This window comes from Dinoponera quadriceps, unplaced genomic scaffold, assembly GCF_001313825.1.
Source record: "Dinoponera quadriceps isolate SergipeBrazil2010 unplaced genomic scaffold, ASM131382v1 scaffold5021, whole genome shotgun sequence".
Taxonomy (NCBI): Eukaryota; Metazoa; Arthropoda; class Insecta; order Hymenoptera; family Formicidae; genus Dinoponera; species Dinoponera quadriceps.
In genome coordinates, this window is record NW_014560366.1 from 26,146 (window position 1) to 43,305 (window position 17,160).

The following is a 17,160-nucleotide window of genomic DNA, read 5'->3' on the forward strand; positions in this document are numbered from 1 at the left end:
TGGTTCACACCTAACAGGATAACATGCGTCGCGAGCAAGTCGCGTCTCAGCCGGGTCTTGTAACGACATCTGTCTCACACGGAGACGACACGACTCCGCAAATCCGCTGCGACATCTTTCGTGCACGACGATGCATGACTCTTAACGGGTTTGAATGGTAAATTGAGACACACCTGTGGCCAGTTGTTCGAGCAGAGAGACACTTCGAAGAAAGATACTTCGCTGCCACGGAAAGAGGGAAGCTGTCCTAATATAATACGACTGAGATTTAATTACCGGACTTAGTTTTCAACCGTGGGAGTTGGGAACTACATGGTGAAAAAATTTGCTGTTAAATTCAACACACCTTTACATGTCTCAAATGATCTGTAAGAATTTTTGTGTCAGTTTAATCCAAAGTAAATACGTTGAAAGTGACACAAATATCATGTCAGAAATTAACACACAGTACGTTAATCGACACTGAAATATAAAATATGTTATTTTAACACTCGCACACATATTGAATATCGACGCGACACAAAACGTTGAGATAACATAAATACGATATGTTAAATTAACACACGGGTATATCAAAAACATGTATGTTTAACACAAAAATTTCAACAAGAACCGATTTTAACGCAAGTAAGGGTGTTTTTTTTTACCGTGTAGACACAGAAACAAAACGAAAGAGGATTAAGAGACTGAAAAACGGCTAATTACGTTTACTTGATTCTAGCACGTTTTTCTGTGCACGACTTCACACTCGAGATATCTTTGATTAAAAATAAACGCAAGCGTTATTCTTTTACACTGGGTGAAGCCTGTTGAACGATTTTTAATTCGTTATCTCAATATTCGGGACAGTACGTTATATACAAGGACATTGTCTGCAAGACAGAGTTCATCTTCAAGGTAGAATTCCGGTTCGATGGGATATGGTGCGAAATAATGTGTGTATGTTTATGTGTGTATGTGTGTGTGTGTGCTCCTTGTAGAAGCTTGCTTGCGGAGTCCCTATGCTCCTGCGAGCAGATGGGATCCTGTTGACGTTGTTGTCGTCGGGGGCTCGCCATTCCTGCCCGTTTCGGTAGAAAGGACTCGTTATTGAACGCTTATGAAACGGCGAAGGGGAGAACGGAACGGCCGTTATAATAACAATCATAACATCGGAAAAAGGAGAACGGAAGTGTGCTCCGGAGCGACGTGGTATCCTGATAGAGGTTTCATTCAAAAGATGCTACCACCGACCACGCCCAATCGACGCGCGGCTCGCCGCGTCGAGAGAAATCGGCGAGTTGTCAAGTTGCGTGCGCGCAAATGCATCGGTCGCGCGACGTCGCGCGCATTTGTTTCATAAACAAACGCGAATTGTCACTATCGCAATGTCACTGCATCATTAGTAACATAATTAGCGCCATACGCACGCGCGCGAACTTTAAATCACACGGTGATGAATGAAAGTATTGCTAAAAGGAGGAGCGGAACGTTTAAAGCGATAAATGTTGTTTGTATTCATATTTCTTATTGTCTTCTTCATACTTGTATTTAATTTTAATATGATTAATTTTAATATAATATTATTTTTAATATAATATTAATTTTAATATAATTTAATATGAATAATTTTAATATGATTAATTTTAATATAATTATAATGTGTATACTTTTAATATGTATCAATATTTTTGTGTTATGTATAAATTATAGTAACAGATGATAACATTCGTATAATAACTCGTCGTCGCGCATCTACATTGAAAAAAAGATTGATTGATAAATACCAAAATTTGATGAATATTCATCGGCCGAAACATTTGACTGTTGCGATCAAATAATTTAATTTCGCATATTAAATATAGAAAACAAAAATATTAAATATACGGAACTACGTACCATATTATATATGCACGGGACTAAATCACTTGGCTGCAGTAATCACATATTTAGTCGGCGGATATTCATTCAAATTTTAATACTCATTACTAAATCCTTTTTTCAATGTACAGACATTAAACTATTCGATCACAATCTTAGCGGCTCCTTTTCTCTGTTCTCTCTCGACAACGAACTGGGCGTTTTAATAAATGCGTAATTACGGCCCTCCTCGCTGCACGGTAATTAAATTTTGATCGCTATCGCGCGGAAACGCGCGAGATCGCATTATCTTTCGCACGGAGGTACTACTTATTATCGATCTAACAACATCGATATAACACGACTCCGTGGCGCAACGGTAGCGCGTCTGACTCCAGATCAGAAGGTTGCGTGTTCAAGTCACGTCGGGGTCAACAGGCCGTAACTTTTGTCACGCGAGATAAATCACGGAGCGCACCCATTCCACCGCGCACGAAAGCGGTGGTGTGGTGCCGTTCATGCAGATTGCGGGAAAAATTATATTATTCGTTAATTGCTGGATAAAAAATCCCAAATAAGTAAAAATAATAAATTATATGGACACACACACAAATATTCCCCTTCAAATGTATATATTTATCTTTCTTTAATGCTATAAAATCAAATTTTTCCGCTTTCGCTCCACTGTGCCGGCGGCTCTCGTCGTCGTTCATTTTTTAAAATATTTTTCTCTTCTTTCCAAATCGCCAACGCGGTTCAACGTCGCAACGCGCGCGAGCTCTCGCGTCGCGATTCCAAATATTCCGAATGGGACGAAGCGACAATGCAGCGGCGAGGTATGTAATAAATCCGGCTACTTAAATCTTCGGTTACCCGAATCTCCGAGCCTCGTGCGCTTCTCGTTGCTCCAGTTGCGACTGCAAATTTATCGTGCCGCAAATCCGTCGCGCGGCTCGGAAAACCAGGTCGAGTCAGTTTGCTGACGCACATCCGTTTCTAAACGACCAGCTTGGCGGGAACACGTTGTCGACCTTCGGGCGAGATGTATCGCCCATTATTCCCCGGCGCTCACGCGCATGGTCAGTTACAAAAAGGTCGCAACACTTTTCTTTCGATGAATTTCGCAACGCATCCAGTATCCGGCAGAAAAATATGTGTCTGAAGAATTATTAAGAAAAAAAATTTGAGAATATTGAGAATACGCGGAATGCAAAATTGACCGTAAAAAGTGTTGCAATTTTTGAAGTAGTTGATCCACGACAATTTTAGAAAAGTAACAATATTAGAAAAGTCAATACAACATGAAGAAACTCGACAGGTCTATGCTAAATGTTTATAAACATGACTTACGGTATACAGTTTTGACTATAGTATCTTTCTCAATTTTGAAACTAATCTTTCTATAATTTTACATATGTGTAGATCGTATTTCGATTAATTCGCTGTTAAAACTTATAGAAATTATACAGTTATAGTAAATATTTGCACTTTTTCTACACAATTACTATATAGTATATCTAAAAACATGTATAATAAGGAATTATTATTTTTTAATGTCTTATGTTGCGATATTTTTTTAATTGGATAAATAAATATAGTGACCAGGGGGTAAGATGATATATCATGTATGAATATTATGCGCGGGAAAGATGACACATTCATACATATTTTATTTTAAATTATATTATTACAAATAACTGTCTTTATTTTTGTCTTTGTTTAGACTTCATTTTCTTTAAGTCACATCGTCACGAGTCATAATTTTTGCTTATAAATAATACATTTACCTGCACTTTATTGCGTTGTACAAACGCACAATAACAACAAAATAATACAAAAAGTTTGTGACAATCCATTTCCTGTATGCATGAAAATATCTATTCTCAACCTTCGTCACCTTATCCACACAGGTAAAATGACGAAATTGACGTGTTCTCAAAAGACTTAAATTAAACGAGGTTCTAATTTATTAAAAAATTTTCCACTTCCTATATATATGACAAACTAGGCTTTCGGGCTGTTTAGAAAGAACAAACCGACCGTTAGTTTTAAGTCACTACGAAAATGAGGAAAAATCGCGACTAACCTGAAGGTCGTCTCGTCTTACCGTCCTTTGTTCTACGCACGCGAGCTGGCGGGCAAGGCGGGAAAAGCAGGTGAGGACGTGGTCGTCACATACCAACGGCGGCCGGTTCCCTTCGCAATAAAGCACGGTGCGTGCTCACATCCCGCACACAGTCTGTGCACCACCAGGGCAGCATGAGCGGCGCCCTTTCTCCTCTCTCGTACAGTTGAGAGTCATTCGCGCGGGTTGTCTCATTTAGCCCCTCCTTATACTAGGCGAGCACGCGGCGCGAGGAGCTCGCCAGCCGCCGGTTCTTGTATTACCTACGGCACGTACTTTCGTCCGGAACGGTTTCCGTTCAACAGGATTGCATGTGTGCCGCGCGAGCGAGATAACGACACGGCGCATGTCGATCGATAATGGAAACGTATACAGAGACACGGCCGGCCTCTGCGATCTTCTCTCTCTCTCGGCCGATGTGATACGCGATTTGAACGGATGTGCCGCGAACGAACGTAATTACGTTTGACGGTAACGACATCGAGGTAAAAGCGAGCGATTGACATAGATGTAGTAAAGCCCTTAGCTTGAAACGTTCTAAGCAATAAAACACAATGAAATTTCCCAACGGAAGACTCGTTTGCCGCGCTGCCGAAAGTTGCAAAGCTGGAAACTTAGAAATTGCGATGCTTGCAGTGACAGCGCTGGAAACGCTGCTCATTAAAAATTACGTTACAATATAATGCCTGGGGCAAAAGGCTCGTAATACACTTATTGTACATCCGGACTTACGGGCCATTCTTTCATCGAGATTACGACAGCGCACATGATGCCAGCGCGTCCGCTCGCGTTACGCCCGGAGACGCGCGGCCCGCTCGAAGATCACGGGTCCCTTAGAGAGAGTTCAGGGTCGATTTTACAGTCTCTGTTTAAATAAATCGGCCGATTATACCATTAAGATCGACCAGTCGCAGTTTGTCGTCAAGCGGAACCGGCAAGAAGTAACAATCACGGTTGATATTTAATTATATTTAACCGGAGGTTGTGAAACTGGCGGTCAGTCGGTTAGGTTAGGTTAACCAGAGTTCGTGAAAACTGACCTGTGCGGCTCGATGAGGAAGCTTATCTCTCTCGATCTCTCCCGAACAAGCTTCCTCTCATTGAACCACTCTCGGTTGCGTTCCGAGGTGCGTGAAAAAAGAAACGAAAAAAATAGCGGGCAATCTTTCGGTCGGCGACACGTCCCTGAGCCGGTTTCCTTACGCAACGCACGTCGACAGGCACATGGCGGTCTCGGAACATGCGCGAGGTCGTGGCGCCGAAACGGTGAGGTGGCCGTGAAACCCGGTACTCGGTCGAATCTCCACGAGGGAGAGGTTCGCTCGCGGCGCGAAGGACGGCGCCGAGAACGCGTCGTCGTCGTTCCCTATCTACCTACCTGCCTACCCTACCGTCGTCGTTGCCCCGCTCGTTCTCGTCGCCGCTAATTTACACGCTGCCGCGCGCTAATCTGCAGTCAACGGGCAGAATGGACATAATCAACAATTTAACCGACTGGCGAGCAGGAGTGCAGCAGCGGCCAGCTGGCGAGCGGCGGCGATGGTCGCCGTCGCGCGACACCTCCCGCCATCGGCTGTTCGCCGTGGATCGGAAAGACACAATTTTGAGGAAGAGCCGCGCGGGCCCTAAGCACCGTCGCCGCTCGCCATACCCCATTGGTCCACGGCGATCTCTTTCCACTGCTTATTGGTTCATTAACTCCGGCGTGGACGGAAATTTCGGCAGGGCCCGGCCGGCGCGCGCGGTTCTCGCCCGGGCTCGCGCCGCCGGCTTGCGGATTCGCGCGCAACAGCGCGATCCGCCGAACTACCGCTCTCTCGCCGGGCACTCTCGGCGGAACGACGGAAGCCCACCACCACGGGAGGACAGTGACACCGTTTTTCCCCAAAACCGGCATTAATAATACCGCAATCTCTCTCTTTCTCTCTCGCGTCCGTGCGCGCGCTGCCGGCCAGTGCGACTCGTTAAACGTCGACTCGGACCGTGTTTCCGCGTCCCGCTCGAGATTTGAGTTTAATCGAACTGCTCTTGTCGTGCTCGCGCGTCCCGCGACGAAACGGATCGAACGGTTACGTTTTCCCCTAAAATTTCAGACGCCGGAGTGGGGGATCTCTCAGCCATCCCGCGAGGGAACGGGTGTGTGTATGTTACAGGCGTGCGCGCGTGTGTGTGTGTATGCAGATATACAGGGTGACTCGCGCGTCTCGAGCGAGAGGTGACGTCTCATTGACATTAGACGTGAGACCTGCGATGAAGGAAAATGGAACGATGGTCGATCTGGCGAACGACGAATGGAATACGTCGACGTGTCGACGTTTGATCGCACGTGCGTGCGAGTTGGGATATTATCGGGGGATCTTGATTCTCGATTGTGCGTTCGTAAAGCGGGGTTTATAATGAGAATTTAAGCGCCGAGCCTTGAGAAATTGGTTGATCACAGTCGATTATTCCCCTCGCATTCGACTGGGATCGGTCAATTTCTTAAAGCTTGGAGCTTACATTCTTATTGCGGACTCCGCTTTAAGCATCAAAGTTTTAAACTCCGTCTGCCGTGTCTCGCAATGTTATTTTTAGTCTGTACATCTCTTTTTTACTACATATAAAATTTATGTAATTTATTATCAAACGGTTGCGCAAAAAAAGCGCACGATTCTGTAAAGTCATGTTGCTGTTTTCGCGTCTTGACGAATAAATACCGAAGAACAGAGGCTGCGTCTCGCAGTCGCCCGTCTTCACCCAAGCGTCCCTCCTATTTCGTCTTCCTGTTCACGAGTTCGGCCGATATCTTATCGCAGGGAAGAGCCCGCGTTCTCCCGCGACTCCGCGAGCCACCCTATAGATGACCAGTGCGTGGCGGGCTTGTTGACACTAGCGCTTCTATCGGTGGCGTCACGAAATTACAGGCGGCCGCATGCGTTCCTGTTGAAAAAATTCCTCACGGGCGAAAGTCAAGGTATGACGGGGTATCGCAATAACCGGCGGAGCCGGCGACGGCGGCCTCCTTGCGGCGCATGATTTCCTGGCGCGAGGAGGGGCTCGGCGAGACAACCCGCGCGAAACTCTGTTCAACGTAGGGAGAGTGGCCGCCTCCGGCGAGCTCCTGCCGCCTCCTGTCGTCCGGATACGATGGTGCTCGCATGCGGGATGTGAGCACGCACCACGTGCTCGTCACCGAGCACATTGGGGTGACGGCCGACGGACGATCGACGGCGGCCACCGCCGCCACCGCCACCGCCGCCGACGACGATTCGTGGCATTCGCCGGCGTATCCGCGAGAACTCGACTCTCCTTACGGACGATCCAGCCGGAGACTGCGACGCCGGCTTCCGCGGGAGCCGAGCGCCCGTCTGGCCATGAATACGAAAAACATGAGCGTTGAAACTTGAGTAGCCCGCGAGCCGGCCAATCGCGAGCTGCGTTTTTGAGCATCCTAAACTGTGATTGGCTGGCGTGATTTTCGTCTTGATTCATCCGACGAAGAGTAATAAGTGTGCGTATGTGTGCGTTACATTGAAATGAGAACGTCGCGTTCGAGGCAATATAAATTGTTTCTCGAGGATGAGCAAATAAAATTAATAAATATTCGTTTTGTCGTAAACAAGTTGAAATAGCGTAACAGTGAAGAGTGATTTCGTCCGTGATATTATATTGTAAAGCCCGTATCAGACTTACGGATTGAAGATTGAGATCGAATCGAAGTTTGGCCAATTGCTGCAAAGTTCATTAAATTCCACTAAACTCGAGTTCAGTTAACTTTGTACCGATTGGCCGAATTTAATTTAATCTCAATCCCCAATCCGTGGTCTCACACGGGCTTAAAGATTATTATATCGGATTTACCCCCACGCAAGAAAATTATACCCCGGTTTGTCTTGAAATCCTTTACTTCCAAAAATTTTCCATCGACCTCTTGATATGGTAGTACTTCGCTTCCTTGATTACAGTCCACGTTTTTGAGGTAAAGTGCGCCGCACGACTTACCGTAAGATATATGCTCGTCCACGCGTAGACCCATTCGAAGTATTCCTCACTCAGAGAGGAATTAGCACGAAGACTCCGTGGCGCAACGGTAGCGCGTCTGACTCCAGATCAGAAGGTTGCGTGTTCAAATCACGTCGGGGTCATACCTCTCTTTTTGTCGCCCTTTTCGCTATTTTTGAACAACACACGTGAACGCCATTTTTGTTGCTTTTGTAACAGCGGCGTCCGGGGACGCGAAGCGCGCCCTAAAAGCCCTTACATATGAGATAATAATATCAGCCAGTTAGCTAATCGCTCTCGACTTGAAAGTATAGTCGATGTTAAACTACCAATTACGTTTAATGTCTTGTATAGAGTTGCAATCGAAATATTTTTTTAATAAAATAAAATGCAGCCTTATTGTAAAGTGTTCCCGATATTATACGTATGCCAGAACAAGTGGCAGTCGTGGCCGAGTGGTTAAGGCGTCTGACTAGAAATCAGATTCCCTCTGGGAGCGTAGGTTCGAGTCCTACCGGCTGCGGAACTTTGTGGTTTTTTTTTTTCACCCTTCGCTATATTTTTTGCTATGACTTAGGAATGTCTCGTGGTTATTTTTTGTGTTACGCGAATGAAAGGTACGTCTCTTGAAAATTGTTTATATTTTCGATCCGCGTTAACGTATGAATTCTAAAAATTACTTGTGATAACTTTCACGAATATTCACTGTGACCCTACGTGTCTCACAATCTTGAAGGGCAACACCAACTTCTCCTCGATAGTATAGTGGCTAGTATCCCCGCCTGTCACGCGGGAGACCGGGGTTCAATTCCCCGTCGAGGAGTTTTTCCTCCTTTTTTTGCTCCTTATTATCGCTAACATGTGTTTAAAACTAAATAATTGTCTTGTATTTTAAAATTATATGTAATTAAACTTGTGCATTTACGTGTATTTTTTTCAATGGGGTGTAATATTCATATATAATATGCAACTTGGAAAGATTTAAGGCTGAGAATACAATTTCAAGTTTATATTTTTGTATTTATTAATATATTAGTAATATTATATAAAATATCTATAATATTAGAATATATATATTTTCTTAAATATTTATTTAATAAATATTTGTATACATTATCAATTATAATAATGTCAGCATAAATCACTAAAATATTATTAATATAACACAAATATATGTATAAGAAATAAACAATTATCTATTAATATATAAATCTTATATTAATATAACACAAATATATGTATAAGAAATAAACAATTATCCTATTAATATATAAATCTTCTTGATGTAATAACTAATCGGAAAAGAAGCGCGAAGGCGCCGTGGCTTAGTTGGTTAAAGCGCCTGTCTAGTAAACAGGAGATCGGGGGTTCGAATCCCCCCGGGGCCTCAGAGGATTGCCTTTTTTTACATTCCGAGTTAATAACTTACAACTTTTTTTTTAAAGCTACCATCTAAACAATAACACTCACTAATCAGAATTATCAGGGACTTGTGAATGAAATTAACTATAAAGAAAAAATTTTATAGATCTACAAGATATATATATATATGACAGCGCGCTGATTATCTTTATTGATACGAAATAAAGACACCGAGAAATCATTGCGTTTACATTATTTATTTATATTTCCCATAATAAATAAGCGTATAAATAAATATTTTGTATATGTTATATCTGCATGTATTGTACATATTTTATATAAAAATTACATAAATAAAAATTATCTTTTCTAATATATATGTAACAGCAAGAATTATATACACTACAATAACATATAGGATATTTAGAATTATATATTTAGAATTAAAAATCGAACTTGTAGCCATTCCCAGAGACCTTTACATGCGCTACCGACGGCGCAGATGAATAAGCAACACCCAGCAAATTCTGCGACGGCCGTTCGAGTTCCTGCTGCTGCAACTGATTATCCTGCTGTGGTACCTATATACAGTTACTATTAACAAAAAATCACACTTAAAATGCGATCACACCTAGACTGCTTCTTGTACAAAATAATTTGACAATACTACGTTAACATTATCACTGTTACATCGCATAATATGGTCACTTGGATTTCTTTTTTTCACACCTGTCGAACATAACACGAAAGAAACTCACCTGCTGCGAGTCAATTGTCTGCAGCTGCTCTTGTTGGGCTTGTGCTTGTCTGAGCGCGAGCAGTTGCGTTAATTGCGGCTGATAAGCAGCATTCGGTTGATACCCGTGCAAATAAGCTTGCTGTTGCTGCAATTGTTGCGCGTAAGCCAACGCGGTCGCGGGATCCACAGTGGCCTGATAAGTTAACGGCCCATTTGTCGGTGTCGTTGCAAACGCCTGACCGACTCCATAGCCATTTGCGGCAGAAGCGACCGGATAGTATCCTGAAAGTTTCAAACTTTCCTTCAATCGTCGCAAATATACATTTTTTTCCGTATAAAATAAATTGCCCAGTAAGAAATTAATTTATCTATATAAAACCAATTCACTATTTTTATTGATTATTTTAATTAATTTAATTATTTCAAATTAATAACTTTAATGATAAATAATTAATTATTTTAATTAAATCCTTTTTTATTTTTCACTACTTCAAGAAAAGATAAAAATTTAATACTGTTCTATAAATATACAAACCTAAGCTGGGATTTCTATAAGCAAGGATCTGCGCCAAACTCGGTAGAACCCTTTGCGCTAATTGTGGGTTGCCGATGCTGGAGGAAAATGACTGATGAGAACTCGGTCCGCCGAAAGCAAACGACGTTTGCGTTAAACCCGGTCTGATAAAACTGTAGGAAGTATGTGGTTCCGGATTGCTTAGTACGTTTGCTGGCTTTTGGACCGTTTGAACCGGTGGTTCCGCCACGATGACGGAGCACAACGCACCGAGGACGATCGCGTGTTTCTGCAAATTGTGACATGTGACAATCAGCGGAGGCAACTTAAATATTTCCGCTGAACAGTGAATATAATAGCGAATTATGATATCGTGTAAAATAATCATTCATGTGATACACATCATTACATTTAATTCCGATTATCAATTATTCCGCTGACAAAAGATCGCGCCTATATTTATTCCAATATCACAATCAGCCTAATCATAACAGCGCTATCGAAAAAATCGATAAAATATTTGTGATATTTGATAAGATATCCGTGCCATTATTATGGAAGTATCAAAGAAATGTAAGAATTATAAGACGTAAAAGTTAATATTCCCGGACGACATAAAGTTTAAAATCGGGACATAATACATTTTATCTATATTGTCTGGGTTTAAATTTAAAAGCACCGCGTCACAATCCGTCGTTCACTCACCAACATCGTGGAAAATCGCACGAGTAATCTCGCAGCGTGATAAGCAGAAGCGCAGTATTATCGCCGACGAAAATCACAGCGGTATTACGGTGCCAAGGAAACCTGTGGGGAGCTATATACTACGGAAGCAGTCGCTTCGAAACGTGAGCCGCATCCGATAGGCATCATTTTAGCGGACACTTTCTCCGGAATGCCACTGTCGAATAATTCAAGCATCGGGTGATATCCAACCGGGTCTGACAGCTTCTCTCCCAAAATACGGCCGATAAACGATAACATACGTCGTCGTTTCTTGCGTAATAATAACGATCCGTTACGTTTTCACACAAGTGAAGACGGGAATTGCGGGCTCGACTGTGAAATGGCCTCTGCCAAGATCACTGATAACGGAGAAAGTTGCTTTCAAAGCGCTACACGGAAAGCATTAATTGCGATCGGACGAACGATCGTGGAATATTAAAGTGTCCAGCCGGTCAGCAATAATGATGTCAAGCTTTATTTCTGCCACACGCAGCTCGCCAACTAGCATCGTACAGAGATAGTTCGTATTACGAGCGCAATCGATCCTTTTTGTGCGCGTACGTTCGCCTCGCGCCTTCGGCACGCGAATGCGTCGTATATGTAAAATATTATTATCAAGACTTGTTCTCTAATCTCTACGTAATTACATAAGAATACATGTGTAATGAATGTACGGCACTGTAATATCATGCACAACACACACGTCGATACACCTCTCAAGTATTGGAAATCCGTATATTAGAGAGAAATATGAAATAGCGAAAGATTGTAAATATAAATAACTTAATTCTCCTTCACTCACATATATTGTACAAAGAATGCATTAAAATGCTGTATTAATCACACGTCTATCGACATGAGTGACATTCTGATTTAAAAGCTTTCCAGGATGTTTTTATTTATAATACAACTGCGGTATCATTCTTCGTATTGCCATATGCATTACAAAATTTCATATTATCGATGATAGTTTTAGTCGTTTGGCGATAGGCATACGTTAAAATGGGTAATCTGAAAATACATATTTCGGATGGACAATGCTATGTCTTTAATAACGAATGGCTGATGATTTAATGAAGATTTGTGCGACGTGATGATTTAATGAAGGTTTGTGCGTCTGAATGTCCCTCCAGTCCCCGGACCCTTTCATACGTTTGAAAAATACGACTGGTAAAACATGCCCATCGCGGTAGTGGCAAACAGCGCAAAGCAACTCCACCATGTTGCTAATCCTAGAACGCCTCTGTAAACGTCTGTGGTAAATATCTGTAAATAAACATATTGCCTTGTGATATATAAAAAAATTACTAATAGCGTTTCTTAGATTATGACAACTAGCATAACGATATTTTGTATGTAAACATATTATGGTGGTTGTAAGGTGAAGTAAGCTGGATAGGAATTCAACGAATCTTGTATCATTGAAATATCATCTAACTGTTTGTACTGTTATACAATTAGAAGAAGATTGACCATTCGAAAACTAAAATATTTACAATTAAAATTGATACTTTTATATGTGTATAAATTGTGATGCATCAATGAGTCTTACGACCTCTTTAAAGTATATTACCTGCTTTAATGAACTTAATGCCAGTTGAAGTTCTTCAGCAGTTTGTACGACAGTCTTATCAGTATTATCATTGTTAATTATAGACGATACAGACTTCGGCAATTCGTCCGCCGGACATTCCTCCTCCAGCGTTCCTTTCAAAATGCCTTCCCAGGTAAATCCACCTAATACACAAAAAATACATGTAAATTTAAATATAACATTGCTGATTACTCTTGAATGTAACTAGAAATGTTTTCTCACCAAGCGTTTTATACAAAAATGTGAAAAATAAACATATAATTATTGGAACAACAAATTGTAGCGCTACTACGCAGAGATAGTAATATACAGCCGCAATCTGTAACACACAAACGTAATTCGATTTGTTGTTAAGTACTTATATAAATAAATAAATAAAAAATGTTTAATTATATATAATTATAATATTTTAATAATATAGATTTTTATATACGAACCTTTTTCTGCAGATCGACATTAGTTATTCTACCAGCCTCCTTTTTCTGAATTTCTAATCTTTGGATGGCCAGATTTAAGTGGGATTGCAGATATATTGGCATGAGTACAATCTTTAATAAAACAGTGACGACAACAGCAACTAATCTCATGCTCTCAAACGTTGCAGCTGTCATTCTGTAACAGAAATATTTTAAATCTTTTTCTATGTTTCTTCCTGTTGTGCATTCTTGTATTCTTCCTATTTGTGCACATAACACAATTTGGAGAACTCAACATCGACTTACAATGGGGCAGTCATGCCGCTAAATATTCGAACAGTTAAGTAATCCCTACTTATTGGTGTAATCCACAGACTCACTAGCAGAAAAGGTGAAGCATAACTGATATTTGCTACCAGCAACAACAACTTGCTATCTTTATGATACCTGCAATAATTTTCATATACAATAAATAATTGTTCAGAGTGTTTAACCCTTTGCACTCGAGGACTCCGGAGCGGAGCCATTTAAAATTTGTCTTCAAACTTTTCAAACTCAAATGCAAATAGCAAGAGCAGAATATCCTATACACAATAGTTTTTACGATTTGTCTTTGTCCTTATGTTATGAACTGAAAGTTATTTGCATTGTCATAGCGGAGCCCTCGAGTTTGAAGACAAATTTTAAATGACTCCGCTCCGGAGCCCTCGAGTGCAAAGGGTTAACATTAATATAAAATTAAATTAATTAAGTTAATTATACTTCAGCGTATCCCAATGCATTTTAGATACTCTCAATCCTGGGAAAGTAAATAAAGATCCTAATAGGCCACACCATATAGCAAGGAAGAATTTTACAACAATTTTGGAAGCTGGCCCCCTATAAATAAAATATAAAATATTTATAATTTATATTATTTATATCATTTATAATATATATTTATATTATTTATATTATTATAGCAAAACAAAACAAATATATATAATATCATAAATATCATAATAAATATAATATCATAAATATCATATCAAATATCATATAAATATAATATCATAAATATCATATTTATTATGATATTTATGATATTATATAATATATATAATATCATAAATATCATAATAAATATAATATCATTATAAACTATTGTATAACAAAGTACACAATATACGTTGTTAATAACATATATGATAATTTTTATGTGGAAAAATTTATTATTAATTAGAAATTAATTAAAACGTAAATTAAAAATAAATCTGATATTGCAATAAGTTTTCCTTAGAAACAACCTGTATATTAAATAAATAACCAAAGTATACAATAAATCCAAGAAAACCATCGTTTAATACCGAGCATGATTGACTTACGTTGATGAAAGTCCTTGATTATCTAAAAACAAAGAAGCGCTATGATTGAAACTTGTATATGCCTTTTCCAACCCAATTTCTAATTTATCTTCATCGACTATGAGAACCATCATAGCAATGAGAAGATACGCAAATCCAGTGACAATACATGTAGATCTTTCACCTACACTTTCTTCACCCTTGAAATATTGTACCCAAAGAGAAAGCAGTACTTTACTAAAAATTGTGTAAGGAGAATAAAGCACCGCACTATAATAAACTTCTAATTCCTTTTCAGAAACTAAGAAGCCAAAATAGAGATCTTAATCTGAAGGATACAATGCGAAGCCCAGAACCAATGAACACCATAGTACGCTGAGATTAATCTCATCTTTGATTGGATAAAAATAGTTGTACACCTGTTAAACAAGGAGAAAAAGTTTAAATAGAGCGTGTGAGATACAGTCAGCTATAGATACTATATTGGTCAACAAATTGTACTTAAGCAAAAAACGTCTTTATAGTCATATAGATAAATTTACTGATTGATGAGACATTTTAATATTATTAAAGAACACCAACCTCAGTTAGTACGTAAACAATAGTAGCGTATATAGAAAAATCCAGTAGCCATTGATATTCTGTGTAATATTTCAAGTGTACTATATCGTACTTGGTTACTTTTGCACTTTCGAGCTTAATATCTAGATTTCTAGGGACGTGAAATACATCTCCCACTTTGCCATTCTCACTATGCTTCCCTTTCTTTGGTTTCTCTTTTGGTACACCAGCTAAAGCCCTAAGATGCTGATCTGTCGGATACAGATATCGTGTCAATCTGTATAGGTAAAATACAAAATTCATCATCTTCTTTACTATTCATTTTTCTCATTATTTGTTTCTCATATATTTGTACTGTACTACATACCCAGTGGAACACAAGATCCATCTTGCGAAGGAAAAATGTGGACTTAACTTCTGAATGGTACTGACCATTATAAGGGTAATTACCAATTGTGCTCCAAGTAGAGCCTGAAAAAAAAATCACTTATGAAACATAACATAATATTTAAGAAAAAACATGCTTACATCTCTAGAGAAAATATATTTCCACATAAGCATTATTCTTATAGACATACATAATTTTCTCGTTAGATGAATATGACGAAGAATATATGTTGAAAAAATATACTGTCATATCTGGAACGCGGTTTGCACACAAACACTATTCCTATACAGAAGTGCGTAATTATTTGGTTAAACTTGCCATAATTTACGATGTGTTTTGGCGGTTTGAATCCTCACGAAGAAAGAAACAGTTCCATTGCAGAGAAGACGTTACTAAGATCTCGATCAGTTCCGGAAAACACGATGGTGAAACATGTCCGATTAGTCGTTAGTAATGTTTGCTCTACCATTTCAAAGGGCATACATCGTCGGAGCTGGTTTTATAAATAGTTATAACCCGGCGACCGCATAATACCGAACGGATGCGTTGACTCGCACTTCGCATACGAGGTTATTTCCAGTTATCGCTGCTACACATGTAACGAAGAGCAGCACCGCGCTTACGATGTCGACATCTAGCCAAGAATATTGAAAGATTGTTACAGACTACATATCGATAACACGTGCTCCTATGATTAATAAAAAAAAAATAACAACAAGATTCTCTCATTGAATCTTTTAAAAATTACAATTAAAAAATCTGTGACTATTATCTATGGTAATACAATAAAAATTTTTGTTAAATACATAGATTTTAATTTTAAAAATTAAGGTCAAAAAGACCGATCTATTTTAAATAGGATATATAATTACATAATGATTTTGATCATATCGTTTTCAATTAACAATATAATAATAATATATGATTCAAATTCGTATAAATGTGTGAGTTCATGCACTTTGTATGTGACTACGTTTAGTCTATAACTTTGATAATCCTATAAATAACTATGCATTATCGCATAATTACATAATATCTCAAACTAAAATGTGCATAAACGTTTTGCAACGTCAGACACGTGTTTTGCACACGAACCTCTCTTATGACTCTTACTTGAATAATTATCACCACCCGCAGGTATAGTATACCAGAAATAGACAATATTACTATAAGGCCCATATTAGTCTCACGATAAGTTGTATAGTAAAAGAGAGAAAGTGAAAAATCGTTTGCCAGGTATCTTGTTACGTTTATTAACAGTTCAATAAGTATTTTCGTTGCAACGAATTAAGTAGTATCACAACTCAGAACAAGAGAAACAATATTAACACTTATCTCTTTCTCTTTCTCGATTAAATTAAAATTACAAACTTACATTCCTCAAACGTTACAGTTTGCTTAATTTACATTTATATTATTAAATTTAAATTTATAATTTAAATTTATTAATATTTTAATTTAATTTTCTACCTATGTTTATTTGTTACCATTACACTTGCTTCAAAAAAATGTGACGATAAAGAGATAGTGCAATTTAGCTGCAAAGAGTGCACAAAAAAAAACTAACTAATT

The 17,160-nt window shown here is 39.3% G+C and overlaps 2 protein-coding genes and 5 non-coding genes across 8 annotated transcripts; 5 read left to right on the forward strand and 2 right to left on the reverse strand.

The window, feature by feature from the left end:
* The first annotated feature begins 2,201 nt into the window (after positions 1-2,201).
* On the forward strand, positions 2,202-2,273 carry Trnaw-cca. The gene has a single exon. It is a non-coding gene; the product is annotated as a tRNA-Trp (tRNA).
* Positions 2,274-8,016: 5,743 nt separating this feature from the next.
* On the forward strand, positions 8,017-8,088 carry Trnaw-cca. The gene has a single exon. It is a non-coding gene; the product is annotated as a tRNA-Trp (tRNA).
* A 298-nt stretch (positions 8,089-8,386) lies between these two features.
* On the forward strand, positions 8,387-8,468 carry Trnas-aga. Its single transcript has one exon. It is a non-coding gene; the product is annotated as a tRNA-Ser (tRNA).
* Positions 8,469-8,696: 228 nt separating this feature from the next.
* On the forward strand, positions 8,697-8,768 carry Trnad-guc. Its single transcript has one exon. It is a non-coding gene; the product is annotated as a tRNA-Asp (tRNA).
* Positions 8,769-9,259: 491 nt separating this feature from the next.
* Positions 9,260-9,333, forward strand: Trnat-agu. The gene has a single exon. It is a non-coding gene; the product is annotated as a tRNA-Thr (tRNA).
* A 293-nt stretch (positions 9,334-9,626) lies between these two features.
* On the reverse strand, positions 9,627-11,660 carry LOC106750776. Of its 2 annotated transcripts, none has more exons than XM_014631340.1 (3): positions 10,582-11,660; positions 10,066-10,328; positions 9,627-9,888 (listed from the first exon to the last, which is right to left on the reverse strand). In XM_014631340.1, the coding sequence occupies exons 1-3, from the start codon at positions 10,946-10,948 to the stop codon at positions 9,751-9,753; spliced, it is 768 nt and encodes a 255-aa protein (XP_014486826.1). In that variant the 5' UTR covers positions 10,949-11,660; the 3' UTR covers positions 9,627-9,750. The 2 variants fall into 2 exon arrangements, with proteins under 2 accessions (XP_014486826.1, XP_014486825.1); XM_014631339.1 differs by having other exon boundaries at positions 9,809-9,901.
* A 78-nt stretch (positions 11,661-11,738) lies between these two features.
* On the reverse strand, positions 11,739-16,182 carry LOC106750774 (transmembrane protein 161B). The gene is made up of 11 exons (XM_014631334.1): positions 15,907-16,182; positions 15,568-15,671; positions 15,222-15,477; positions 14,979-15,058; positions 14,661-14,876; positions 14,059-14,175; positions 13,603-13,743; positions 13,318-13,492; positions 13,103-13,199; positions 12,860-13,023; positions 11,739-12,552 (listed from the first exon to the last, which is right to left on the reverse strand). Exons 1-11 carry the CDS (start codon positions 15,907-15,909, stop codon positions 12,433-12,435), a joined length of 1,473 nt encoding a protein of 490 aa, XP_014486820.1. The 5' UTR covers positions 15,910-16,182; the 3' UTR covers positions 11,739-12,432.
* Positions 16,183-17,160: the final 978 nt, after the last annotated feature.